The sequence below is a fragment of the Lagopus leucura genome, unplaced genomic scaffold, assembly GCF_019238085.1.
Source record: "Lagopus leucura isolate 7727_CA_CO unplaced genomic scaffold, USGS_WTPT01 Super-Scaffold_100012, whole genome shotgun sequence".
NCBI lineage: Eukaryota > Metazoa > Chordata > Aves > Galliformes > Phasianidae > Lagopus > Lagopus leucura.
In genome coordinates this window covers 12218816-12246288 of record NW_024962267.1, presented here as the reverse complement: position 1 = coordinate 12246288, position 27473 = coordinate 12218816, and the positions used below count along the sequence as shown (strand labels likewise).

The 27473-nt window shown below is 41.9% G+C and overlaps 1 protein-coding gene across 7 annotated transcripts; it reads right to left on the bottom strand.

The window, feature by feature from the left end:
- Positions 1 to 2991: 2991 nt before the first annotated feature.
- STK17B (serine/threonine kinase 17b) lies at positions 2992 to 21767 on the bottom strand. 7 transcript variants are annotated; one of them, XM_042874904.1, is made up of 10 exons: positions 21678 to 21767; positions 20324 to 20405; positions 19407 to 19562; positions 14539 to 14751; positions 10427 to 10571; positions 10066 to 10192; positions 9172 to 9220; positions 8072 to 8251; positions 5829 to 6102; positions 2992 to 3154 (listed from the first exon to the last, which is right to left on the bottom strand). In XM_042874904.1, the coding sequence occupies exons 3-10, from the start codon at positions 19526 to 19528 to the stop codon at positions 3125 to 3127; spliced, it is 1140 nt and encodes a 379-aa protein (XP_042730838.1). In that variant the 5' UTR covers positions 19529 to 19562; positions 20324 to 20405; positions 21678 to 21767; the 3' UTR covers positions 2992 to 3124. The 7 variants fall into 7 exon arrangements, with proteins under 7 accessions (XP_042730838.1, XP_042730840.1, XP_042730841.1 ...); XM_042874906.1 differs by having other exon boundaries at positions 20324 to 20374; positions 21678 to 21766; XM_042874907.1 differs by having other exon boundaries at positions 20324 to 20369; positions 21678 to 21759.
- Between the last annotated feature and the right edge of the window lie 5706 nt (positions 21768 to 27473).

Genomic DNA, 27473 nt, shown 5'->3' with positions numbered 1-27473 from the left:
CCGGCACCAACAGCCACACAGAGAGCCCCGCGGTCCGGACGGCGCCGATGCGCACCCTCCGATACGCACCCAACGTAACACAAACTGCAGAACTTCGAATTCACCAAAGGAAGGAACCAAAGGAAAGCGGCGCAGTTCTAAGGATTTACGTTACTTCGAACAAACACCGCCTGAAAAGCTCTCAGCTGCAGCCCTCATTCCCCACACCAGCACCCCCTCAGCAGCTCGCTGCACCGCAGCTCCGCTCCACCCCCCGCCAGCCCCCGGCGGCAAACAGGCGCCGCAGCGGCTCAGCGCCGTACCTGCTCGGTGCCCATGTCCGCTCGGACGGGACGCGGCCGCACTGAGGAGCCGCCGTTGCCCCGCAGCACCGCGAGCGCGACGGTTGCGCTGTAAACCGTGACGACCGCGCGGGAGCAGCCCCGCCCCGTGCCCTGCTCTCGGAGCGACTCGCTTGTATTGAAGACCGCGTTTTACCTGCTGTTGGTTGTTTACGTTTGCCAGGTAACACAAAACAGCGTGAAGATGCAGCCACAGCCCGCTCCGAGGGCAGCGCGGTGACGCCGAACGCTCCGAGCATGGCACGCAGGCTCTGCGAACCAGCTGGAAGTGCAATTTATCGCCTGAGCATCGGGGGGTGGGGGCGCAGCTGTGATGGGTGAAGCTGTTGCAGCGTATCCTCGGGTACAGAAAGCTGAATTTAAACTTCGTTCAGTGAGATTTCAGCTTTATGCAACAAGGTTTTCTTCTAGGAGGAAGCGCATGCTGCCCGTTTGTGGCAGCTTCAAGAAAATAAGGGGCTTAAATAGCTCCGAAATTGACTATTCCATACGGTTCAAACAGGCATTCCTCCCTCGCTTTGAAATTAGCAGGTGGGTGAACACAGCTGCTGTTTGCAGGCAGAGCTTTGCTACCTATGTGTTCCAACTACACCTAATAGAGAACAGCTGTGCTCTTGCAAGCGTTCCTAATAAACCAATGTCTGAACTCTTACCTGGGTTGGTAATGCGTGCGATTTATTATTTTTGTTATATTTATTATATTGTGATTTTGTTATTTAAGGTGTTTTTTCATCCCTTGTCTTCCCGTGGTGATAACAAGAAAAGCACTGTCCTAGCAAAAGGTTGATTCATGGAACACATTTTATGTGTTAACCCAACCAGCCAAAAATTTTCATGCCATAACCTATGTACCTGCAAGGAGTTCCATTCTCTCTCATCACTGGAAGATGGCCTGACAGTTCAGCTTTATAACTTACCATTAATTTACCATTAATATGGTAAGCTTTCAATACACTGATCTATCTTGTATTTTTTCAGTATCACTATTTTTCAAATCAGCCAGCTGCCAGGTTCTTAAGGCATGGGATGATTCCAGTTCCTTACAAAAAAATAATACAACTGCATGTTTTTATCTTGCCCTGACTTTACAAGATGTTGTTCCAAGTGCAACTTAACTTATTTGGCAGCAGTACAATCACAGCTGTCCTGTTAGAAAGATGGGCAGCTATCATATGGTAGGACGAGGGGAATGGTCTGAGACAGGGGAGGTTTAGCTTAGATACTAGTAAGTTTTTCACTCAGAGGGTGGTGACACAGTGGAACAGGTTGCCCAAGGAGGTTGTGGATGCCCCATCCCATGACAGACAAATCCACCTGCTTGCACTAGTCTCCTATTTCTCAACTCAACAGAAAGACTTCATAGGCAGCATACTTAAGTCCCAGAGACTACACACTTCCTTATCCATCTTTGCAACCTTAGTAGATTTTAGATATCAAAGTTTCCCAGAGGGAATTCTGCCCTGCCATTCTTAGCCAAAATTGTGCCAACCTGGCTCTAGCACTGGAGGGAAATAGGAAAGATGAAAACACAAAAGTGTGCAGCCTTACAACTGTTTATGAGGTGCACAGTGATAGGACAAGGGGGAACAGCTTTAAACTTAACACTGGGGAGGTTTAGGTTAGACATTAGGAGGCAGTTTTTCCACACAGAGGGTGGTGATGCACTGGAACAGGTTGCCCAGGGAGGTTGTGGATGCCCCATCCCTGGAGGCGTTCAAGGCCAGGCTGGATGTGGCTCTGGGCAGCCTGGTCTCCTGGTTGGCGACCCTGCACAAAGCAGGGGGATCAAAACTAGATGATCATTGTGGTCCTTTGCAACCCAGCATTTTATGATCATCTGGACTATACATTTTTCTAACACCTCCTTTCTTAGATTAGAAAACTTTTTGAGAAGTGAGAAATCAAGCTGTCCCAAGTCACTAGCAGTATTAAACAGGAGGGTTTTACTGATGCCTTAAAAATAAATAAATAGAACAGCATTCTTTAGAAGAACCTTCAGTACAGAAAAAATTCAAATTATTTCTAATCTTACTGCTGTAAGCAGCACTGAACTAATGAATACACTAATGAATTTCCTTCACTAAAAAGGAAGCTCATTTGTGCTTTTCTAACAATGCGAGAGCTTTCTTTTCAATGAAATGTGCCTTTGTAGAAAATATAGTACCCATATCACAAGACATTACCACTCCTTTTGAATTTAACTAGTTTCCTAAAGGCTTGTATTTCCGGTTGAGCCTTCTACTTGAAGATTTAACGGATGTACAGTTAGTGCCCTAGGAGGCTAATATTCGTGTAATAAACATTCTATTTAAATTTACATGGTCATTCTGCCAAAGCCATTAGAATACATCATCTAACATCTTCATTAATTACCTGTGATGGGGCAGAATGCACCCACAGCAAGTTTGCAGATGACACAGAACTGTGAGGAATGACAGATAGGGTTGCACTGCTATCCAGGGGGACCTCAAAAGCCTGGAGAAATAGGCTGATAGAAACCTCATGAAATTTAACAAGTAGTGCAAAGCCCTGCATCCAGAGACAGACAGCCCAAGGCACCAACATCGGGGGCCACGCAGCTGGAAAACACCCTTGCATGAAAGGAGGTGAGGTTCCCTTGCCACAAAGAAGGTAATGGTATCCCAGGCTGCATTAACTAAAGTCTTGCCAGCAGGTCAAGAGAGATGATCCCTTTCTGGAGGTAGGAAAGCAAGCAGATGTGGTCAGGGAAACCAGCTCTAGGTGGCCCTACTTGAGCAGGGAGGCTGGATCAGATGACCTCCTCATGTCCCTCCAAACACAGTTTTGCAAGGCTGTGAAAAAATGAAAACACAGTTTTGAAAAAAGGAAAAGTTTATTTATTTAAATATAAAATGGTCTTGAACTGCATAGAAATACGTCTTAAATCACCTTAAAACGTTCCTCATCACTCACCAGATTATCTCTCCGGTAATATGGCAGGAAGCAAGATGGGCTAAAAATTGGCTTCTTCAATGTACGTATTTACCTTCAAGCAAAGCGATGTGTGCACAGTAATATTTTTAAAATAAACTCAATGCAACTCAATATCAACTCAATAAACTGATCCAAACAAAATTTGGCTCAACTTATACTTCGAATTTACATGAAGTACAAACTTCAGAATTTAAGTTCCTTGGAGAAGACAAATCTTCATTTATTTAAAGATAACTTAACTCCAAAAGTAGTAAGAAATGTAAACATCAGATAACTTGATTTAAAAACTTAAGGAACAGTAACTTCTTCATAAAGTGCTGGCACATAACTTCAGCTTTATTTTTCAAACACTAAAAAAGAAAACTATTGGAAAGACTTCCACAAGCTTCCAGTTACAATTTCAGGTCAGTGATAATTTTGGAAAATTTGAAAGTGAAGCTGTTTTAGAAACCATCTTTTCTACCTTTGTCCATTACAGCTTTTTGATGTTCTCATCTTTAACTTGAGTGAATGTTAATTGCATAGTAAAATAGTTTGCATTTTTAATTTGCCCAGTTCAAATTCAGACTCCACACTAGTGAAGAAAGAGAGAAATAATAGTCCACGTGGAAAAGGCCAAGGACTTGGAAAAGTAAAGGTATAGAGTACCTGGACACAATCCAACAACTAACCCCAGCAAAGGCATTTAATAACTCTGTATGTATATATATTATCATTACCACTGTAAAAACTGCATAGGAATACGCAGAGGGAAATCAGTGCAGTTTGTTTATACTGAGGCATCTGAGCTTCATTCATGCTATTATTTCATTGCATTGGAGATCAAGTCTTGGGAATTTTTTTCACTTCTGTCAAACAAGCTAAGGACACCACAGCTGACTTTCCACAGAACATCACCCAAAATAAAAGACAGAAGTCCTCTATCTCCCCCCCATGCTTCATAGTGAAAGCTTGCATTTAAATCTAAAATAATAAAATTGTTCCTTCCTTTTGTGAAGAAAGCTGAAGTACAAACTTATACCAATTATTACCATACGATCTCAATCATACGATGTTTCAAAGCCTCCATCTGCCTAACTATCGTTGGATCAACAGCCACAGTTGGAAAAGTATTAGATTGTGATATTTTATTAAATAAAAGAAACCAAATTAAGGAGACTAAGTCTGGAATTTTCTAATCCTCAGGGCTTAGAACTACTTCAAAGTACCATTTACTTTCAGAATACTTACAGAAGTTTTAATATATTTTCTACACAGAGTTTTAGCTTCAGTGTTATGATTAGGATCTTGTCAGTTTTTCTGTGTTAAACTGTTAGTTTCAGGCTGTTGAGACATGACTGATGTTTGCTCTAAGCTGAAGTTTGACTTATGCATTACTTCTCTGAGCCTAGAAACAGGAATTGAAAGGGATATAACTTGAACACATAACAAACACATTAAACAAAGCAAATGAAAAGACTTAAAATAATTACTGGGTCGTTTGCCTTTAAATATTAACACACTGCAGTCCATTTCTCAAGGCAGGCATAAAGCTAAGTTGTGTGAATAACAGTAATTGACAGAAAAACCCACTGCACATCTACATTAAAAAGGCATAATGAAAAGCTTTTAATTGCAACTCTACTGGCAAAAAAAAAAAAAGTCATTTTCAGTTTATTCAGTTATTAATTTGAACTTAAGGCATTTCATGGCTTTGTGTTCATTTTTTGGTTTTAAGATAAGGAATAGGTCAATAATTCTAGACAATATACTTCAGATATTTTATGAAAGACAACTAACGTGTATCAAATAATCACAACAGAATGGAAAACTTGTCCTCTTCAAATCTAACTCACTGGTAAGAAGCAATGTATCACTAACACAAGGACTGACCATCTACCCGTTTTCTTTTCAAGCATTACATGCATCCACAGGAAACAATGGAAAAACACCTCGCTCAATATACATTTCAATCTCTAGGTGGACCAGAAAAACACTTCCTTAACTACTAACGACACCAGAGAAAAAGCAGTTTTCCAGATGGCCCCAGCAGATCAATCATCCCAGAATGCTGCTTTTAGCTGTCATTTAAATCTAGGAGAAAGGTCACAGATATGCCCATTAAGACAGCTAGATTCAGTTCTACCTACTTAGACCCGCTTCTGAAGGCTAGTCATAAAAACGTACACGCTGTTCAACTGCTGTTTGGCAAAGCTCAAAGTTTAGGCAAAAACTCAATAAAATGAGTTTATCTCAACACATGTACAGGCCTTAATTTGGCATCATTTTTGGACTGAAATTTAAAAAGTGCAAAAAATATTTAATTATATCTTCTTAAAAAAATAATTCATTTTACTGGTGCTACAACTCCAATTCTCAGGAGTTAAACCCATTGCCAGCAACGGATAGAAAAGCAAGCACCAGAATAAAGAATCAAAGTGCGTTTCCAGTACAGCAACACTGCACAAACTGGCAAGCCAATCTTGCACTTGCCGCTGGAATAGATTACACTCAACCCATTCTTATGAAAGTCTATGTTACGCATTAACATACAAAGTCTGTCACGAAGTCTTGGGGATATTGCAGTGAATCGTCAAACCGGAAGCGTTTGGAGACTGTACTGCTGTCCTCTGGGATGTTTTCTTTGTCTTCCTTGTCGCTGCAAGTGCCATTACAACTGGATCTCACATGCCGCTCTTCTGAGCATTTTGTTGCATGTCCTGGCATCAGAGATGGGCAGCAAGGTTCTTCAGGGCTGCACAAGAGTATGAAATCCCCTTGCCGCAACCAGAAATGGGAGAGACAGGCCTCTGCTGTGGGCCTTTCCCTTCGAAAGAGAAAGAACAAACGGTAAACTGCTTAAGTTAATTCCAGAAATACTAAAACCATCATTAAAATACACCTTAGAACTTCTCAGCATACATGAGAATTGACACTACAGAATTCACATTGCTATTTTTTTCCCCCACCACTGCTGCTAAAAAACACATTGGAACCTTACCATGGTTCAGGATTAAGTGTTGGCAACACGCATCTAGATTTCAGCTGACAATTTTCCCTGCTGCTGGATGTCCAAACTGGTAAACTTTTCATCACAACAATAAACAGCCAGTGTTCAGTCCCTTGGGATGCTTTCAGCCTTATTTATATATATGTGCTTGTGCTTATGCTTTTGAAGTTCTACATTTTGTACAGATTGTTATAATCAGGCTCATGAATATTCAGTCATGATGTTTTCAAGAAAGGCCAAAGGACACGCTGTCATCAACTCTATCAGACATTTTGCAATGTTTTACAGATGCAATTCATCATAGTCTGGTACAAACTCTTCCCAAGATCTATTTACTTCCCAACAGATTTATGAAATCATTACTTTGGATAACCTAGTGTATTGCTACCCCAGTTTTACATTGTTAAGTTCTACAATACAAGAAGACATCAATATTTTCTGCTCAGAGAAGTCTTATTATGGAGTTGACAATCTGAGGACAGATTTTTCCCTCGTAATATTCTCAAAGAAATACGAACCAAGAATCAGAATTGGAAAAGAGTTACCAAGTGCATAATGAAGACTGAGATGCCCAGAATAGAGAAAGTAGAGTACTAACTGTGGCAGAAAGCCAAACATTCTGCAGGCCCACATTAACATTTACCAAAGCAAACTCTTCATAATTGCTTCCTTCACAATGATATGGTTTCTGTGACTTGCTCCAGCTACTGACAAAGCCTCCACATGAGATAACTATGTAGAAAGAACTGTTCACCCGTGATTATATCTACATATGTTTATACGGAACCCTTATTTCCTCAAAATAGAAAGTTCATGGATATCATCTACTATCATCCTCCCTTACTGTCATAGAACCACTTTCTGAACCAGACTGTTCAACTCCTGCTTGCTGAAGATAGTAACTACTGCGTCACCACAAGTGACAATACATAGCAATACAAGCAATATTACTTCACAAAACTTAGAGGAACATGACTAGCTGATTTCACTAAACATTATTCTCCAGTATATACACACTTTTTTTTAGTGCACATTTGTTAGTGCAAAGGATAAAAACAAGTCCCCATTTAACACCACATAGCAAGCACAGACAGTTAACCAACCCCTATCATTTTCCTATTCTCAAAGGCCATTTTCTGAGAGTTCAGCTACTTTGAAAGGCCGTAATCAGTATCCAAACTTCCAAAGAACACTAAGTTATGGTTGGACACATTAGAAGCAAAAAGAAGTTTGTGCTTTTGGTTGGAAAATTTTTTTAAGCAACTGAACGTGGCAAAACACTATACATATACACATGTATATATGTATTCCTGAAGAACATGTACATAGTACGAAGAAAAAACATACAGTCACAAGACAACCAGGTTTTGATATAAAAGCCATTCAAGTAAAAAGCTCCATTAAAGATGTCAGGAAACACCCAAGCACACATCAGAGAGATTACATTTTGTCTGTCCTAACTGTGTAACAAAATGTTAGGTTGTAGACAAAAACCTGAACTTTCCAGAATACATTTCATAAGATTTGTGAATAGTCAGTCCTTCAAATGAAAAATATTAAGTCAAAATTTGAAAGTGAGCAAAACTCAAAGACTGTACCTGACTTTAAAAACAGCCAATGAACCAAAGATCCCTTACTTACTCTACAGAAAAGCAGAAACCTACACTTTTAAACATCCAGGTGATAATACCAGCACATTGTGAAATATTAATGGATATTAACAAAATCCCAGGTTAACATTCATGTTGTCCATGTATGCACAGACATAAAAGAGTACATTACTTACTCAGGATTTTTTATGAGAAGTTTTTGAATGAAGTCTTTCGCTGGCTGTGAAACTGATGAAAATGTTTCTTCTGAATAATCCACATTAACTTGAGATATATTAAGAAAAGTTTCTTGATTATCAGCTCCCACAAATGGAGATTCTTGAGTCAGCAGCATGTAGGATATTACACCTATGTTCCTGAAGTAAGAACACAGCGTGAAAGGAATTTATCTTCTCATACTTGTTTGCTGTAGATAAAACATCTTGATGTATGCTACACTCAGAACTAAACCCAGCACGTGACCTCTCAGTTCTATATGATTCAAGTGTAAATGCATGTATACACACAAGGAAATTCACCTATATCTCCATGAAAGGACTTTTCTTTTTAATTGCTTACTTACAATAAACCTTTTATTTCCTGCCACACAGACAGTTACCAAAAGGAAATATATAACTTTTACAAAGTCTGTTCTTGCAGATATGGCAGTTCTGAGAGAAAGAACTGCAAAAAACAAGCTCTTATCTGCACATAAATAAAAAATAGCCATTATTTCACACAAATTCTAGAAGTAGTATTTAAGTCTGAGATGTAGCCCACCTTTCCATAACAGCAATTAGGATCTGACTTGTGTTACAGTATCCTTTCATTTTTATGACATTCCATACAAATTGATGTTGGTCTAAAGTTAAGTACTATCTTTAATTAACTTACTTCTTAACATTTCCATAATAAGATTATTTAACGATACAAAAACAGTCAGGGAGGAGTGCCCAGAGCAGTTAATACTCTCAGATAACATGTTTCAGGTAACTAACAGCTAAAGTGTGCTATCAGATAATTGCCACTATTTCCTCCAAACAGAAGGACACTCTGTATGTTGAGAAGCCACTTCAGTCCACAGCAGGTGAGCAACAAAGGCATAGACAGAAATTTGTGTAAACTCCAGTTTATATTCAGAGCATACCTCCTTCAGCCAGCCCCTCTCTTGTTCAGCCCACCCACAGAAAACTATTCGTAGGAACCAGATAAAGCTGCATCAGAGCCTGGAACTGGCATGCAGATTGTTAACTGGTCACATCTACCTCAGTAAAACAAATTAACACAGACAACTTACCACATATCCGTGGCTGTGGTAATAGGGTCATAGTTTAAGATTTCTGGAGCTACAGGAAGAGAAGGAAAAAAGGGGAAAACATCTTAATAGCCATGTTGTTCAAGTACCCTTGAATCGTACACTACATTTCTATCAGCTTTTCTGTCAACTTTCGCTAATCATTATCAAGAGAGAAAGCATGATGATATTTGAGCAATCAGGTTTAAGTTTCTTCAGAGGGTGAAAACATTATTCCAGTTTGATTAGACACTGAAATTTGAGTGGTTCACACTGAAATGTTACTACGTGGCTTAAGATCTACTCTATACAAGTCCCAAGATATTCCCACATCAGATGTATGCATCTAAAAGACCTTCCTAAGAGAATTTCAAGTACACAGCTTTTTTCAGGGAAGGCATGAGTTAACACTGCAAAGCCAGGTGACCACGCCAATTTAATTGCCAGCAGCTGTTAGCATATGTTAGATACCATGCCATTCACCACAGATTCACCTGCTCGTAGAAAAACAGGTGTAGGCAATTCTGGTTCTTATTGTTTTACTTTTTTTTAAGAAGGAAACCTCAGCAGGCCAAGTGTTAAAGGCAGTTTTTTGCTTTTCCAAGAATATTTTGATTTCAAATCATACTCAACAGTTCTCATTAATTGAAGCCATACAACTATTCAGTAGTAGTCTACAACAGAACAAATGCTACAGCAGGAAATAAGGTGTGCTGATTGGTATAATGCTTTTTGTGCGTGCAAGTAATAGTTAATTTCTCTAAAGAAAGAGCAGCTCAGAACAACACGCTGCCTTGTGCTGCTTTGTTCTCCAGTAATGACTGACAAGTTGATAAGCACATTTCATCAACTGTTTTTTCCTCACACATCAGAAATCCTGATGCAGCTCTTTCATACCGAGATACTCGGTGGTTCCCATGATTTGCCGCAGTTCAGTGCTATTCTCAATCTTCCGAGACATGCCAAAATCTACAATCTTCACATCACCAAGAGGATTGATGCTGCTCAGCAAAATATTTTGAGGCTAGAACAGAAAAAAATTCTCAGCTCACAGAATACAAACTGCAAAAAAAATAATAATAAATAACATTTCAGTTCATATTGTTATTTTTTTATTTACATTACTGAATTTTGTTTTTAAGTTATTTTCTCCCTAGTACACTGTTTTCTCATCTTTGCTATGTATTTAACAAATTATTATGATTATCACAATATTAACTTGAAGACAAAGTACTAAAAAAGCCTGATGCAGTCTCACCTTTAAATCGAGATGGACAATATTTTTTTCATGCAAGCAACAAAGTCCTTCAAGTATTTGCCTGATAAGCCTTATGATGTCACATTCAGCAATTCTGTCATCCAGCTCTGGGACACACAAGTTAAAGATCTCTCCTCCAGCAGCACTGAAATACATTCAGGAACATGAACGTATTAAACTCGAAAGCTCAAGTGAGAAAAATTTTACATATAATATCTATGTTTAATTTATATGTATTTATCAGTAGCTATTTACCAAATATTCATCCAAGAGGCTGAGAAAATAAGGCCTTTTCCCCCCCTCTTTTTGAACACACTCACCTCAAGACGTTACTTAAAGGAAAAAGGGAAGAGTGAAGATATCTGATAATGCTTTTTCTTCCTTCATGTCTAACTACAGAAGTTCAGGTGGTGGAACAGAATTTTGTGGCTGAATTGCTCTTATGTGTTTGGAAAACTCAAGCTTGCTACTTTGAAAGTGAGCCTGAGATGCCTCGAGGATGATTAGATCTATCATCAGTTCTTAATAGAAAACACCTTCACAAGTTACAGCTGAAATTTCTTCAATTAATTCCATAAATGATTGCAGATTAAAAAAAAAAAAACAACATTCCTATTTTCTGATTTGGGGACTAAAACTATTGTCACATGAACCAACTTCAATTGAAGGAACAGACTGAGTTGTAGAGGATCACCTCTGGAGCAAGAGGAAACTGCATACTTGCTACCACAGACCTTACCATTCTGATGGAAGACTAGATATCAGTCCTTTCTGTCTGGCAGGTACAAGAAATAAGATGCAGCACACTGACCATGACGAAATGAAAAGCTGCCTGGTCAGACAGTGAGCAAAGCCTTCAACTCGTGTAGGCACAGAATACTCTGAAATACAGGGACTTAGCTGTGTCAGTTTGACATCTACCACTTCCAACAGAGATGACACTGACTAGATTTTTTAATTTTTTTTTTTTTATTTTTTTTTAAAGTATCTCAGTATGTCTTCCTCAAAAAAAAAAAAAAAAAAAAGGCAGGCTGTTGTTTACTTACAGAACCCTACCATTAGCAAAGCATAAAGGGAGCATGGAAATAACCTTGTGTAATCATCTTGCATGTGGTTTCTTAGTTACACGCTACATGTTGCCACAGTGTCAGCTGTTTCTTTCCAAGCTGGGTTTGAAACCATTACTCAGCCTGTTCTAACTGCCTGAAGCTCCCATCTGAAGGCTAAAGAGAAAAAGACGTCAGAAAACGTCAGAAACAGATTAGTTAAGTATGAGTTTCACCTTTAGTAATATGAGTCTATAAAAAGGGAAGGATACTGGACAACGTGGACAGTTAGTAACCTGCTGAGGCTACGTGAGGTGTCACTAACGCCTTACCTAACTGCATTTGACAAAAAAGAGGAGAGACTTCAAGTTTAGGAAAGCTTTCAATGGTCTCCCACAGTATTCCTGTATCCAAGCTATTATTTTTATTATTTCTAACTGAAGGGGTGGACCAGATGTGTAAAGAGCTGAACAGCTTCACTGTTTGGGGTGCTCACCGACAGCAAACTGAATGCAGCAAAGGAGGCTAACAGCACTCTGGGCTGCAATAACAGTGAGTAGGTTGAGGTAAATGACTGCTCAGCACTGTAGACCACAGCTAGAATGCAGCCTCCTGTTTTTGGCTCCCCAGTTCAAAGAAATCACTAAATAAGTTCAGCTGAGAAAGCAAGTAAAAGAGCAGCAGATGAGCTAGCAGTAGCATATACAAACAAGTTATCTTCAGGAAAATAAGCCAATGCAACCTCCATAACACCAAAACTTGAACTGAAAGGCATAGCTCAGGAAATCTCAACTGACATTCTTTGGAATTACTGGAGAAATACAAAGCAGCAAGCCAAAGAAGTCAGCATACATTCAGTACCCTCAGGAAGGCTGCTGATAACACCAAAAAGCAGCAAAATGATGCTCTGTATAAAAGCTTACTATGCAGATCTGGTCTCCGTACCTTCAAGCAGTAGATAGTAAGACTACTGATGATACAGAGCAGGGCAAACACAAGGGCAGACAGTTTTACAAGGAGAATCCAAAGAAACACTGACTCGTAAAGTTTGAGTAGAGTGTTATGCAAAAGCCTATGAATGGTGCTGACAAAACAATCAGGGTCAGCATACAGATAAATAAGAACTGTCATTTATCAAATCCCCAGCATGACAACCAGGAGACACCTGAAGAAAAGAGCTGATTACGTAGACAAAAAAGTAGTATTTCCTCACACATCAGGTAATGAAACAAGCAGCCCAGGGAGGTTGTGGAGCCTCCTTCTCTGGAGATATTCAAGACCCACCTAATGCCTTCCTGCTCAACCTACTGTTGGGGAACTTGCTTTAGCAGGAGGAAGGACTCAGTGATCTCTGAAAGTCCCTTCCCATCCCCATGATTCTATTACCACAGAAGCTGATAGTATCACAGTGTTAAAAAAAAAAAAAAAAACAAACAAACACAAATATAAAACAGCTTCACAGATGTCCATAAACACATTCTAAAAGGAACTGGCAGATATTTATCTTCACTACAACACTTCTGGTTGCTGGGACTGTATGAGGACAAAGACTGCAAGAAGCATACAGGCTCACAATCAAGACAGAAGTAGCTGAGCTGAAACTGAGGTGAGAAAAAAATACATCAGTACAGCTTTTACGTGAACTTGTTCTTAATATGAAGTTCAATACTTGTCATCTGGACATTGCCTTCCACATTAGTGCTTTAGTCCTCACTAAGGTGTTAGGGATCACTTAGTTCTAAGGGGAAAAAAATGTTCCTTTTTTCCTTCTCTTTTTTTTTTTCCCCCCCCTCCTCTTTTGGAGAACAATTTAGCCACAGCAAAAGGAGTTTATCACAATGCACGCAGATCACCACTGCATAATTCTGGCAGCCTGGTCTGGTGGTTGGCAACCCTACACATAGCAGGGGGTTGAAACTAAATGATCATTCTGGTTCCATCCAGGCCATTCTATGAATCTATGATAAAAAATATATATATTTGAAGCAAAGCTTAAATCCTATTTAGAAAATAACTTGCTGAGTTTATCTCACCAACTACATTTTTGTTTCTCACATTACAAACATTTAAACATACATCCATTATGATGAATAACTCAAACTAATTCCCACACTAGAACACTTGTTTTCAGAGCTATGAGCAGCCACAAGGGCATGTGAAAAGACATGAATTTTGGAGGAAACAGCTACAGAAGTTAAGCAGTTTTACAGCAAGAGAAACAGTGGCTTCAGAAGCTCAACATCCACAAGTGAACTGCTATTTTCAGTCACCAAGAAGTCTCATGCTGACATTAAAGCACAGAGGATCAACATGCTCAGCTTCTCTGAAATCAGTACTTGGAATTAAACAGTCCTTTTTTGGTATGATTTAAGATGCTTCAAAGCACTATCCATCTTCAAGGGATGCAAGATGAAGCTCTGCTCAGCTTGACATAAGAGATTCTTTAAGAAAAAGAACTACATATCACACCGTAGAACTTGTGATCAGGCTTTATATTAGCTTTGTTTGACCAGAATATCCAACAGAGGCTGGTGAACGGAATGACTTGCTCACATTTCAACAGACTCCTGAGTGGGGCTGTTTGAAGGCACAAAAAAAGTTCCAGTTTGAAATGAGTGAAAGCACCTACAGAAATGAGTTATGCAACCCTGGGAAAGAAGCAGCTTTGTTTTTCTAAAAGCAATTTTGTAAAAAAAATAAATCTATCAGCACATTGCAAAAGTTGAGTAAAGAACTAGTATAGGTTTTGGCGTGTTTTGCTGTGTCTCTATTCCATAGTCCAACACAGCTCATTAGCTACAAATTGCACAAAATACACATCCAAAATCAAGGAGTGAAGTGGCAGCAATGAATGCAACTCCTGATTTTACATGAGAATAAGTCACACCAAAAGGCCCCCAAGATCTTAATAGATATTAGTAAGTTAAAAAATCATCATGAAATATTAGCATATTGTATACAGTGTAGTGTTGCAATTCTTACAGGCATGCAGACAAGTCAAGCAAAAAGCAAACAGCGACAGGTTGGTAACTATCAGCATGGGACACGTGACAAAGGCATACTTACTATTCCAACACTAAGATGATTTCATTTGCTGTTTCATAGACTTCATGGAGATTAACTATGCGAGGATTAGATTTCATTAATTCAAGCACAGCAATTTCATGAAGAATCTCCGCTTTGCAGTCTTGACCTCTTCTTCTTTTCTTTAAAAACTTAGCTGCATATTCTTGACCTGTGGATTTAGCTATACATTTTCTAACCACACCACATCTTCCTCTACAAAATAAAAGGAAAAATACATCAGAACTTCAGATAGAAAAAGTAATTAGATTGCCATTAGAACTAAAAAGGCTTGGCAGTCTGCCCTTATGTTCTGAGCTGGCCATGTTCTTACAGGGACAGCAAGGAGGTCACCTCAGGCTGCTCAGGGCTTTGTTCAGGTTGGCAACATTGGGTTTTGTTTGCCTTTTCAACAAAGTACACACACATAGTATAGCACATACAAGATACAGGACACACCAGCAGGATACAGTAGAACAAAACAACTGAAAAACAGAAAGAATGTAGGGGAAAAGAAAGCATCACTCTACACTGCGGCCAGAGGCAAAGTTCTTCTGTGCAGAAAACTTTGAAGTCATAAAAAAAATCCTTCCATTCACAAATGATGCAGGACTGCTAAGAAGTCACATTAACACACTAAGCTTAGAAACATCTAATCAGAAAAACACCCACTGCTTAGCACTCCCTTTTCCAATTGCAGTCAGACTAAGTGAGCTGCTCTGTTTCCCAGCCAACTGTTTAGGTATGGAAACAAAAATGTCTTCTGGCAAAGATGTGTTTGTAAAAGAAAACCACACAGTGTAGTTAAACCACCCAGCTGACCTTTTAAAAAATTAGGGGAAAAATGCAGTTTTTTAAGCCAGCTTTTAAACTCCTGAAAAAAAAAAAAAAACCAAAAAAAAAAACCAAAAAAAAACCAACCAACCACCCTAGTTTTATAATCACGAGTTGTGCATTCCCAGAAATGCCTGACTGCATATTTGCAAAGTGTTTTCAAATTATACAAGAAATACCATTAAAACAAAACAAAAAAAAAAAGAAAAACACCTGAAGGGCTAAAACTGTTTAAAGATTTAAGAACAGTTTCAAAACCATTTGCAAAGAAAAACACCTCCATCTGTGGCTTCAAGCAAACACCGCATTTGCACGTGAACAAAGCAGAGGAGAGGCTCAGCACCAGCTACATAAGCTGCTCTTTTTCAGCCATCCTAGCTCCTTCAGCAGGGGAGATGGTGCTGTCCTGCAGGCTGAGCCTTCCTTCTGGTGCAGAACAAAACAGAAGAAAGCAAAACTGAGCAGAACAGTGCCTAAAAGGAACATCTGTGACACAAAACACACATCTAAGGTTTTTTTCCCTTACAGTCTATGCTGTACCAGCTTCTCTCAGAACGAAACAGACCACAACCATGTTAAATACACTGTGCATATGCAACTGAATCACAGGAGATGCAGAGCTGCCTTGTATTCATCCTGCTGTCAGTTATTTAGAAATAAACACAACAGAACTCTTCCTCTGTCATCATTTATTTCAACACTAGATTTGTCTTTTATTTCTTATCTAGTAAATTCAGAAAAGCAAAATCAAGAAGCAAAAGTGATTTACAACCGGGTATGTGTACACACTCTTGATTTTAGCAACTCTTTGTAAGCCTGAAATAGCCAAGTGCTTTCCCAACTGCTAAACGAGCTATTATTGCTGAGCTTGAAGTCACTGACCTACATTTCTTAATATACTGAAGTCTGTAGATATTACCCACAGCTTACAGACTCATTTTAACATCACACTACTCCATCTACCATGGGAGTTTCTCTAAAATTCAAGAAGAGGAACTGGTTGAGTTTCAAGAGAAGAGGAAGACCTTTGCTGAGTTCTTGAGCATTGCACTCCCAGCAGCAACAGGTACAGCAGCTCTGAAGGATCAGAGATATCTCCAGAAGAAATCCATGATGTATGAATTTCTACTTTTTTTTATGTGATATTTGTAGGGTGCCAATAATTTAACATTTAAAGCTATGAAGACAAAAATCACATCTTTTAATGTGCAAAAACAATAAAAACAGCAGTAACTTGAAAAGTAAATACTTAGAGAGCGTGGTAAACACTATTAGTATATCTCCAGTATGAAAAAAGTTCACAAAACCAATACTGAATTTGCCTCAGAACTCCTTCAGTATAATGTCATTTTCTGACTTTAATCATAGAATTACAGAATGGTTTGTGTTGGAAAGGACCTCAAACAGCACCTGGTCCCAACCCTGCTGTGGGCAGATTGATACCTACCAGTTTGGGCTGCCCAGGGCCCAATCCAGCACGGCCCCAAATGCCTCCAGGATGGGGGCACCCGCAGCTTCCCTGGGCAGCCTGTGCTGGCCTCTGAGTAAAGAATTTCCTCCTAACTTCTAACCTAAATTTCCTCCTCTTTTAGTTTAAAGCTATTCCCCCTTGTCCTATCACTGTCAGACCATGTAAGAAGTCCCTCCCCCTCCTGTTCATAAGCTTCCCCTCAAGTACTGGAAGGCTGCAGTGAGGTCTCTCTGGAGCCCTTCTTTCTGCAAGTTGAACAAGCCCAGCTCCCTCAGCCTGTCCTCGCAGTAGAAGTGCTCCAGCCCTCCGAGCATCTTTGTGGCCCTCCTCTGGGCCTGCTCCAGCATCACTTTCTCCAGCCTGGACTCTCCTGTGTGCTTCAATCTGCACAGACCTCAGATATTTCATGACTGACTCCGTGCCCTTTACCTCAAACCATTCACAGCGGACAGCATCTTCCATCTTTTTACTGCTACTTTCATAGTTTTCCTGCTGTGCCCGAGCAAATGTAACAAACTTGCTCAAAGGTAGGATATACAGGTGTATAAACAACTCATTCAAATATGCAGCACCTATTGCTCGTCATGTAGACAAAAGAAGTTTCTAGAGAAGAGGCAATCAAGGACAAAGACACTACATCTTTTTTTAAGCAAGGACTTGGAAAAATAAAACTTCAGTTCTAAAAGCATCTGCATACAAATTAACATACACATGCAAAACTGCTGAAAACTGTTTCTGTTAGCTGAAAGCGTTACGGAAACCACACAGAAGTTAACGTTCTGGTTGAAGTTATGAAGTTGCCATATTACTCAGTGTCTCAAGATATGCTGAGTCTCGAGAACAGCTAACAGTGATCTTTCGAACAAGCAATGAAAAAGCATCACCAAAACTTGGAAACTGTCACATGAGATAGCATCTCAGCTTAACGGAAAAGCTGCGGCTTGAAGAAACAAGTCCAGCCAAGTTTTCTTCATAGAATTGTTTGAGTGATGGAATTTCCCCAGAAATGAAAAAAGTTAGATCTGAAGTTAGATCTGAGATCTTGCATTAAAGCAAGCACAGTGCTTCCCTCCTCCTTACTGCCTGCAAAGCAAATGAAATGCTGGAGAGGTGTATTGCGCAGCTCCATTTCTACTTATTTCCATATCTCAAGTTATAAACCACAGAAATTCAACTCCTTTAACAGAAGTCAAGCCATCCACACTGAGGACAGAACTACTATAACCCACCAAACAGAACCTGCCTGCTCCACGAGTCGATGCCTTCAGTACCAAAGGACCTAAAAGATAAGGCTGTGGGAGGAATGAAAGGGACTTGGGAGAGTTGAGTAGCGAAGAACAAAAGAATGACTTAAAGGTAGATGAAAACTGCAAGTGAACACACGCAAACTGTTAGGCCAGAAAAGCTGAAAAACCATATTTGGAAAAGATGCTTGACTACTTCTGATTCTTTGCATTTTGGCTTTTTTTTTTTTTTTTTTTTAAATATCTGCTTTCACACGTTCATAAAGTACTAAAAACTGAGGCTGGGAGTCGAAGCAAAGAAGATGCCTTTATTTGCTTTAGACATCATCTCATCATCTCGCATCACAGCTAAGTACGATCTGAAAATCCAGCATTTGAAGAATATCAGAGTTGGTACATGGAACTGGTTCTGTAGAGCCTGGCATTCAGAGTTAGGGCTAACAAAGTGCCACAAGCAGAGGAAAGTTAAGGGCTACAAGGTGTGCTTCTATAAAGAGTATGAGATAAAAACATACTGGAGTAACCAGGAGAACTAAAGAGGTGAAAGAGATTACAAAGTTATGCCTGCCTAAGCTAGAGGTAGGAAGGATCACTGTTCAGCATAGAAATGCCTAACAAATTACAAATGACCCACGTCATTTGCATTCAAGGAACTTGGAAGCATCACCACCCTATTACATTTGTGTGGGTTTATACACAGTTCCCTGAATATTTTCAAGGTACAAATTAACCCACTGATTTTAAATAAGCATAATTCAGATGCCTTGAACACAAATACTTTTGTTTTCTTTCATTTGCTATTTTACTTCTGCAAACATGAGTAAAGGAAGCAGACGGCCAAATTACCCTTGGTTGTTAGAAACGTAACCATAAAAGGTCAGAGAAAAAGAGGTCTTTGTTTTCTGGACTTAAAAACAACAAACAGCCAACCCTCAACTGAACAGCCAGCATCACCAGCTCAGAAGCGCCATTCTTTGTCTTGCAATACTTCTCCAAGTTATCTCTTCTTGAGTTTATATCCCTGTAATGTACTGTGCGAATGGACAGGGAAAGGACAGAATCTTCAACTGACATTACTATGAGAACAGCCTGAGCCTCTCTGCCATGGAAAAGGCTGGCATGCTATGTTTCACTGTACCTTTATCCTAATGCTATGGAGCCTCAAACACTGAAAAGAAGGGAGCAGGAAAGGTGGGTGGGGAAAATCGTTCTTCATTCCTCATCCACAGCCACAAAAGTTTGCCAGAAAACAAGTCTATCATTGCATACATCAACGCATCAGCAGAGATCTATCTGACTAAGATATACAGGAGCAGCCTTACCTTCCCAGCTCTTTGGACTCAAGCATGTAAAAATTGTGGAAATTGTCCATCCTGATTTGTGTCTGCAGAGACGTGGCCAACAAGCCCGAAAGGCTTCTGTTCTCCATCTTTCTCCTGGACATGGTTAGGAACAGGTCTGTCCTTTCTGCCAGCCACCTGTGAAAGCAACATAACGGTGAGTCAGGGCAACTCCACAATCACCGTGCGAGGAAATATACACAGATCAGGGTTTATGTCTATCTGAATAGAGCAGCCTAAAGCTTGTTTAAATGTGACCAGAATACTACACATTTAATCACTCTACATATACAACTGGAAGGAAACAACCAAACAAGAGAATGAAATGATGCTGAGGAAATTAATTGAAAAAATGAACTTTTTTTATAAGCTGTTTTAACTTAATCTAATTAGGTTACTCATTAGAAAGCCTGATGAACAGACAACTTCTTTGCAAGTTCTGATCACTCAGAACCAAATGATGAGTAAATCACCTTAGCAGACCAGAATAACGGCACATTCAGAAGATATAGCACACATACTAACTCTACTACTGATAAAAAAAAAAAAAAGCAGCTATTTAAAAGCTAAAAAACAAGCTTGGGCACTCACATTTACAGGCCTGAAGCATCTCTTCAGGCATGATGTAAAAGCAGAGCAGAAAAAGGTTACTAAAGGATATCAGCAGTTTTAACTGATAGCTTATTTCAAGGTAAAGGGCAGGTTTACTTTTGTTAGCAATGGTTTTTTTTAAAAAAAAAAAAAAGGAAAAATAGCTCAGAGACAAATTATAGCCTGGACACAGTTGACAACCATTAAAAATACTTTCAGTTCTCAAGCGACAGCAGCGTGCTCTCAGAAGCTTCTGGGGGAGCACTTGCCCCAGCTATGTTCCAAGCACAACCCAGCACCCATCGAACCTTGTTCGAACAGCCAGTTCTTAGAACGTGGTAATTCATACTGCAACTGTTCTGGGTATAAATCATGATTCGTGCTTTAGTTCTAGTAAAAGAAAAAAGAAAAGAAAAAAAAAAAACGAACAACAAAACCCACAATTCTACAGTTTCAAGATAAAATTTTAAGTACTGTTTGATAAGCATGACATAAACTGAAAGCTTACCAAAGGTCCCCTACGCACAGTAGGCTGCACGCCTGTGAATCACCCTGTATGTAACAAACCAGCATTTCTCTCCCCCCTGCTTACAGGACAGCTTATCACGTCAGAGACCGATTCGGACGTCTCCAGTTCTACATCGCCAGGCTGTTCTCTGAGGTGCCCGCACTGAACGCAACTCCGCAAGTAAGCTCGGTGCTGCAGGACTTCAGCATGAGCACTGGCGTTAGGAACAGGTGAGCTAAGGGCCAGCTACCGCTAAATACACACAGCTACTGTTTCACGATATCGCTATTCTTAAAGACATGATTAAGAACAGCTTTTGCCTCACACCGGATTAACCGCGCTTCCCTGGTAAGAAACCACATGTCCCTTCAGCTCGGCGTTATCGAGAGCACACAGAAACACAGCGGGCACCGAGCCGAGCTGGGCACCTTACGTCGTCGGAAAAACACGGTCCGACTTGTTTCGAATCTGATTAGCTATAGCTGTGTTATTTATCACCAAAATTAGGAGCGATATCGGTGCAACACGTCGCACCCAAAGCCCTAAGGAACGGACAGAAGGTCGCACGAGAGTTCGCAGACTTCCAAGCGACCGAGCTCCGCGGGCTGCCCGCCGGGCGGCAGGACGGCGCGCCTCCCTCAGCGCCGAGGCCGACAGGGCGGCAGAGGGCCGGCGGGCGGTTCGGGCGCCGAGATCACTGCGGGGACAGCCGCCCGGCCCGCCCGGGCCCGCGCTGCCGCACACCGGTACTCCGAGCCCACCGAGACGACGCCAACGCACGGCGAGGCGGGCAGTCGGACCTCGAGCCCAGCGGAGCGCGGACCCGCCGCTGTACGCCCGGACCGAGCTCGCCCTGCCGCCCGGAAAGCTCCTCCGCCCCAGGCCCGCCCGCGTCGCTCACCGGGGCTGCCGATCGCCACCGCCCGCAGCCCGACCGAGCCGTGCCCCCGGGGCGCGGGACGAGCCTCATCTCCTCGCAGGAGGCCCCGCGCCTCGGGCGCTGCCCCGGGCGCTTCTCCACAGCGCAGAGACGCGCACCAGCGAGCCGCCGAGGGGAGCGGCGCGACACTCACCGCCCCGCCGCCCCGCCGCCCGCCCGCCGCCCCGCGGCACCCGCTCGAGCCCGGACCCGCCGCACGACGGGGCGCGCTCACCGCTCCTCGCAGAGACCACGCAGAACGCCGCCGCTCGCTCAACAGCCGCCACGACCGGCCTCCGCACCACAGGCCGCACCGAGTCCCCGCCAACCGCCGCCCCGCGCAGCCGGCGTTTGAAAAGCGCAGCCTGGCAGCTGTGGCTGCTCCGGCGGCGCCTGCTCGCCCCGCCCTCTCGTGCCGGGGAGGAGCCAATCCGCGCCCGGCCGCCCGGCCTTGTTCGCCACCATTGGTCGGGCGCCCCCGCCCGGCTGCCCTCGCGCCCCTGAGGCGGGCGGAGCGCGGCAGGTGCCGGCGGTCCCGCCGCTCCCCTCGGCCCGGGCCGGCGGGGCTGCCCGCTGCCAGAGAGACGCTTTGTCCCGTCGCCACCGCACGGCAGGGCGAGCCGCTTTTGCGGGCGAGATGCGCCGATAGCTTCTGCTGATCGGGCGGCCGTGGGGCTCATTGGGTGCCGGCAGTAGCGGGACAGCGGGGAAGGACCGACGTAACGGTCAGCGGCACGGGGCACCCGCGCGGCAGCACCTGCTAGCCCAGAGCTGCGCTTCTGGTATAACTGTGGCTCGCCTCACCTTCCACCGCCATTTCTTGCCTTCCGAGCTGCGGAAGTTTTTAACAGAAGCAATCGGAGTCCCTCAGAGCTCTGCCATCCGTGTGCAGTGCCAGCCTGGGCCCTGCCTCCATTATAGCACAGCTTCTAGCGGGTTGGCTAAAGAGAACGCAAATACAAGGCATAGGAAAGATGGGTTGTGCTGAGAAGCCTTGTGAGGTATGAAAAGCAAGCAGCATTCCGAACATACCGAGTGTTCCGCAGGAGAAAAACGACGTGATCACGGCAATTAAGGTGTTTAGGTTATTACAGCACGTGGTGCCGAAAAGCAAATGATGGTGCTTCCGTCTGTCTCCTGGGCTGTCTGTGTGTCCTCACAGCTCCTTCCAATGGCAACATCTGCTCTACTCACCCTTTCGGTCCTAAAAAAACAAGGAGTGAAATGTTTTGTGACACGAGTGTATTGCTGTAGTCTTGGTTATCTGTTTACATCATAATGCCATAGAAACGTGTGGCACTCGATGTAGGCTGTAATTGGCAGGGCTCCACCCTGAGGACTTTGGAATTTTAATTAGATACAGAGGATGGCCAAGGGTGGAGGAAGGGAGACAGCGGGGTGAAGGTCACAGCAAGATCATAAGCTACACTGTTAGTAATGCATGTGTCATTAATTGATATTTTTTAATTATCCCAAATGTGTTAGCTACGTGATCATAGAATCATACAACGGTCTGGGTTGAAAAGGACCACAATGATCATCTAGTTTTGATCCCCCTGCTATGTGCAGGGTCACCAACCAGCAGACCAGACTGCCCAGAGCCACATCCAGCCTGGCCTTGAATGCCTCCAGGGATGGGACATCCACAACCTCCCTGGGCAACCTGTTCCAGTGCGTCACCACCCTCTGTGTGGAAAAACTGCCTCCTAATATCTAACCTAAACCTCCCCTGTCTCAGTTTAAAACTATTCCCCTTGTCCTATCACTATCCACCCATGTAAAAAGCCATTCCCCCTTCTGTTTATACATTCCCTTCAAGTACTGGAAGGCCACAATGAGGTCTCCCCAGAGCCTTCTCCTCTCCAAGCTAAACAAGCCCAGTTCTCTCAACCTTTCCTCATAGGAGAGGTGCTCCAGCCTTCTGATCATCTTAGTGGCCCTCCTCTGGACCAGCTCCAAGAGCTCCACATCCTTCCTGTACCGGAGGCCCCCAACCTGGACGCAGTATTTCAAATGGGGCCTCACAAGAGTCACAAGGGTGATTACCTCCCTCTCCCTGCTGGCCACCCCTTTTTTAATGCAGCCCAGAATACAGTTTGCCTTGCAGGCTGCAAGTGCACACTGCTGGCTCATGTCCAGCTTCTCATCCACCAGGACTCCAAAGTCCTTCTCCAAGGGCTGCTCTCAAGGAGATCTTCCCCCAGTCTGTATAAATACCTGGGACTGCCCCAACCCAAGTGCAGCACCCTGCACTTGGCCTTATTGTACCTCATTAATTCTCTCGCTTTCCTTAGTTATCTACCCATCACCAAGTTGGCTTTTTTTTTTTACAGTTTTTAGAAGCTTTCATGGACAGAACTATTTCTTCCTGATCCGTTTTTCACTGCACAAAGCTGTGGTGTACAGCTCAGGTTCGAGCCACAGGCCTTGCAAGAAGCCAGCCTTCAGTTAGCGGGTCAGTTCCCTCAAGAAATGATTTCAACTCAGGCTGATCACAGCTGATGTAATTTGGAATGAACAGACAGCAAGCTTCCAAGTTCAGCAGATAGCTTGGTTGCTGGAGGAGAGGACAAGTGGTTGTCATTAAGAACCACAGAGATGGAAGCCTTGAATGGCTGAGCCTTCTTAACTCATTTATAATACCTTCTTTCACAATATATTTACAAGGCAATGTCCTGACCTGTAGCACCCAAGAGGCCTCAAAAAAACCCACAGCATAATGCAAATGAACAGTTCCACCAGGCAATTAGTTAGTTTTTTGTGGCACCGCCATTCCAGGCTGTACAGGACAGTCCATACTTAAGCAAAGCAGAACGAAACTTTACCTCAGGATCTTCAGTGTCCCAACTTTCAGAAATCACAGGGAAAGATGCAGTTCTCCAACATGCTGTCTCTGCTACTGTAGCCTCCAGTCATCAGTAGCAGCTTCCTGCAGACTTGGTGATGGTTGTTGTGCAAAGTACCTGCAGTTGTTTGCTTGGAGGAAGAGCATGGAGCTGGCATGCCAGAGTACTACATAGGGCAGGAAAGCAAAAAAATGTGCTGATTCCATGCCTCCTGCATTATAGCATAAAGCTGCCTGTCTTAGGGGTGGTACTCCTGTACTTACCAAAACCAAATTTTGCTTCTCTCTGTAGGGAAAACATCCAAAAAAAAAAAAAAAAAAAAGAAAAGAAACAACAGCAACAAGAAACAAGCAAACAAAAAACACATTAAAAACCACCACACTACAGAGATTGCTCCATGCCCCAGATATCCAAGAGAGCACCTTTAGCTGAAGCAACCTCACTGATCCCACATGCTCAGCTACAACATGAAACACTCGAAGCTCAGAATGCAACAGACCCCTCAGAATCAGCATGCTATCTTTTGCCGCTTCTGCAGTATTCAACTGTGGAAATCATCTAATCTCTGAATACAGACACTCCACAAGAGTTACCATGATTCTCATTAATAGAGACCACTTAATCTTTTTTTTCCCCCTGCCAAAATCTCTGCAAGAGTGCCACAATATTTGCACGTGGGAAATAAGTAAGAAAAAGGCAATCCTCAAAGCCAGGCAAACAAACTGTATTTCAGGGATTGCTTAGCAGAACTGCCTTAGCATCACCTGGCATGAGCTTTGTACAAGCCCCAGTCCTCACACTGAGGGAAAAATGTACAGTTGCTCAACACATGGCGCCAGTTATCAAGGATCTGGGTGAAACTGTCTTAGGAGTCTAAAATTGAAAAGTATGACAGAGGCTGTGAAAGGTGTTCTCAGAGCCTATCTCCACATAGCTCCCCTTTAATGATTTAGGCTACCCTGCATCGCGTTTCTACTAGAAGCAAGAGATTGCAAAATTACTGTCTGGAAAAGTTTTAAAATAGTAGAAACATACTTCAATATTAGATTCTAAAAAGTGTTTGCGAAAACCATAGCATAGGGGAAGTGACACTGCACCATTCAGCCATTCAGAAACAAAAGTCCACTTGGCCTGTGCCCCAGAGAGGCCAACTCTCACCCAAGAAAGACCAGGACCTCTCAGAGCAGTTAGTCTCACCTGTTACCAAACCAAGAGAAAATCTTCAGTGGGAGGCACTGGTTTTTATGAAAGGCTGAACAATATTTTTTTCCCTGAAGACATTTAGCTATGAAATTTCAGTGCTGCGTATCAAGCCACCTCCATAAAGTATGTTATGGCCCATTGTGGTACTCCATTCAGAAACAGAGAGCCTTTTGCATTTGGTAAAGAATCCTTCCTTTCTCTGCTGCAAGTGATGATTTGTAGCATAGCAGATTCCAGAGGCCACCAGAAGCCACTTAGAAAAGGTGACGTGAGAGAGTATTTTGTGATTTCTTTAACAGTTTTAAACTGCTGCAAACGTTAGGATATTTTCAAAGACAGAATAAAAGAGCTGACTTCCAAAGTGGATTTTTTAAGAAGATTTATTTTAAGTGATTTCATGATGAAACATGGTCTTAAACAAAATAGAGATCAGTAGGAAAATAAAATTATACACAGAAATCTTTTCCCCAAATGTTTTTGAATAGCAGGAAATACAACAGAGCAGTCCTGTATTCAACTGAGTAGATAATTATGTGTATCTGTGAGCAGTCAAACCTTATTAGTACAATCCTTGAAGCCAGGCACGACAAAATGCCTGTCACACTTTCAACACATTTCGTAACCACTCTCCCTGCCTCAAAGAAAAAAAGTAGAATGTGATGCAATGTAAATAAAGGACATACACCATCTTAATGCTTGAAACACATTTTCCCCATTTAGTGCTTTGTGAAAGACATATACCAAATTCAGATGAAACAAATCAGCTTGTAGAAAGATAGAAAACCTTGGTATTGTATTTGATATACAGTCTTGTGAACACTGAACTGAAACGTATGGAAAAGATTAAAAAATACACCACATGTGTTCTACTTAAAGCTTAGAAATAAATACGCACTCTATATTCTCAGTGCCTGAAATTCTTTAAAAACAAAGAACTTGGTATAAAATTATATCAAGTAATCATCAAAAATGAGGGAGATGCACCTATATACCTGTTAGATTCTGGATGCCTGCATCCCCACTACAAAAATTTGTAAAACTATATGCGCTTTCAAACATGCTGAATAACCCAAACCATAGCCTAGCAAGGGCACAAATACTGACTGACCCAGGGCTACCAGTACTGCACACCACACCCCTCAGGAATTTCTTTTTCTACAAAGTATTCCCCTTCCATACCTTACCAGCCCTTACAAGTATAAATGTTCAGTCACTGATACAAAAAGCAGCCTTGCTGATCAGAATTTGTGGATGCCCTCAAGGCTATGTCATTCGAAGGGAAAAAAAAGCATCTTCCTAAGACGACATATTTACTTAGTATTATTATAATTGTTCTTCCTCCCTGCAATGCTGATAATAAACAGCAGTCTCCTGAGTGTTGCAGACTCATTGCAGAAAAATGTCCTGCTCTATGGAACTACTGACTATGGTCCAACATACTAAATATCTTCTACTGCAGGACTTAACAGTTTATAAGAAACTCGTCACCTCAGTTACAAGACTGAAGAAGAAAACTTGTAAGGAATTCTTCCTTTGACTTTCATATCTGACTTGGATGTCCAGTAGTCTTTAAGTAGAGGACCAGGCGCAGAGATTCTTCTTGTCCTCTTATTTGTTCTTTTTTTCTGATAATATCACTAAACTGAATGAACTCAATGTGTGAATGAACTGAAGACCTGCATCAGCTTGGCCAAAGCTAACAAGAAAATTGGGAATACTTTTATTATCTTAAGTAAACTAGAAACTTCACATCGTTCCTGAAATGACAACCAAACACAAAAAACCCTCTTTGTAGAAATTCATGGTTCTTAAACAACCGTAACACAAGGCTCAACCATTAAGGGAAATAAAAATAAAAACAACTAACATTTTCATAGAGATAAATGTTGGGGGTTTGACCCATCATATTTAAAAAGGAAAGGTACCTTTGCCAGTGATGATTTAACTCCTTAACCAATACTATTTCTCTTGCCAAATGTGGC

Excerpts from the sequence above, each read along its gene's own strand:
- STK17B (XM_042874904.1), bottom strand. The coding sequence starts at position 19,528 with ATGTCCAGGAGAAAGATGGAGAACAGAAGCCTTTCGGGCTTGTTGGCC. Across the intron at positions 10,572-14,538 it reads ATCATCTTAGTGTTGGAATA|TGCTGCTGGAGGAGAGATCT; the intron begins GTAAGTATGCCT and ends AATGTATTTCAG. Across the intron at positions 6,103-8,071 it reads CTTCTCATAAAAAATCCTGA|GGAAAGGCCCACAGCAGAGG; the intron begins GTAAGTAATGTA and ends TCTCTTTCGAAG.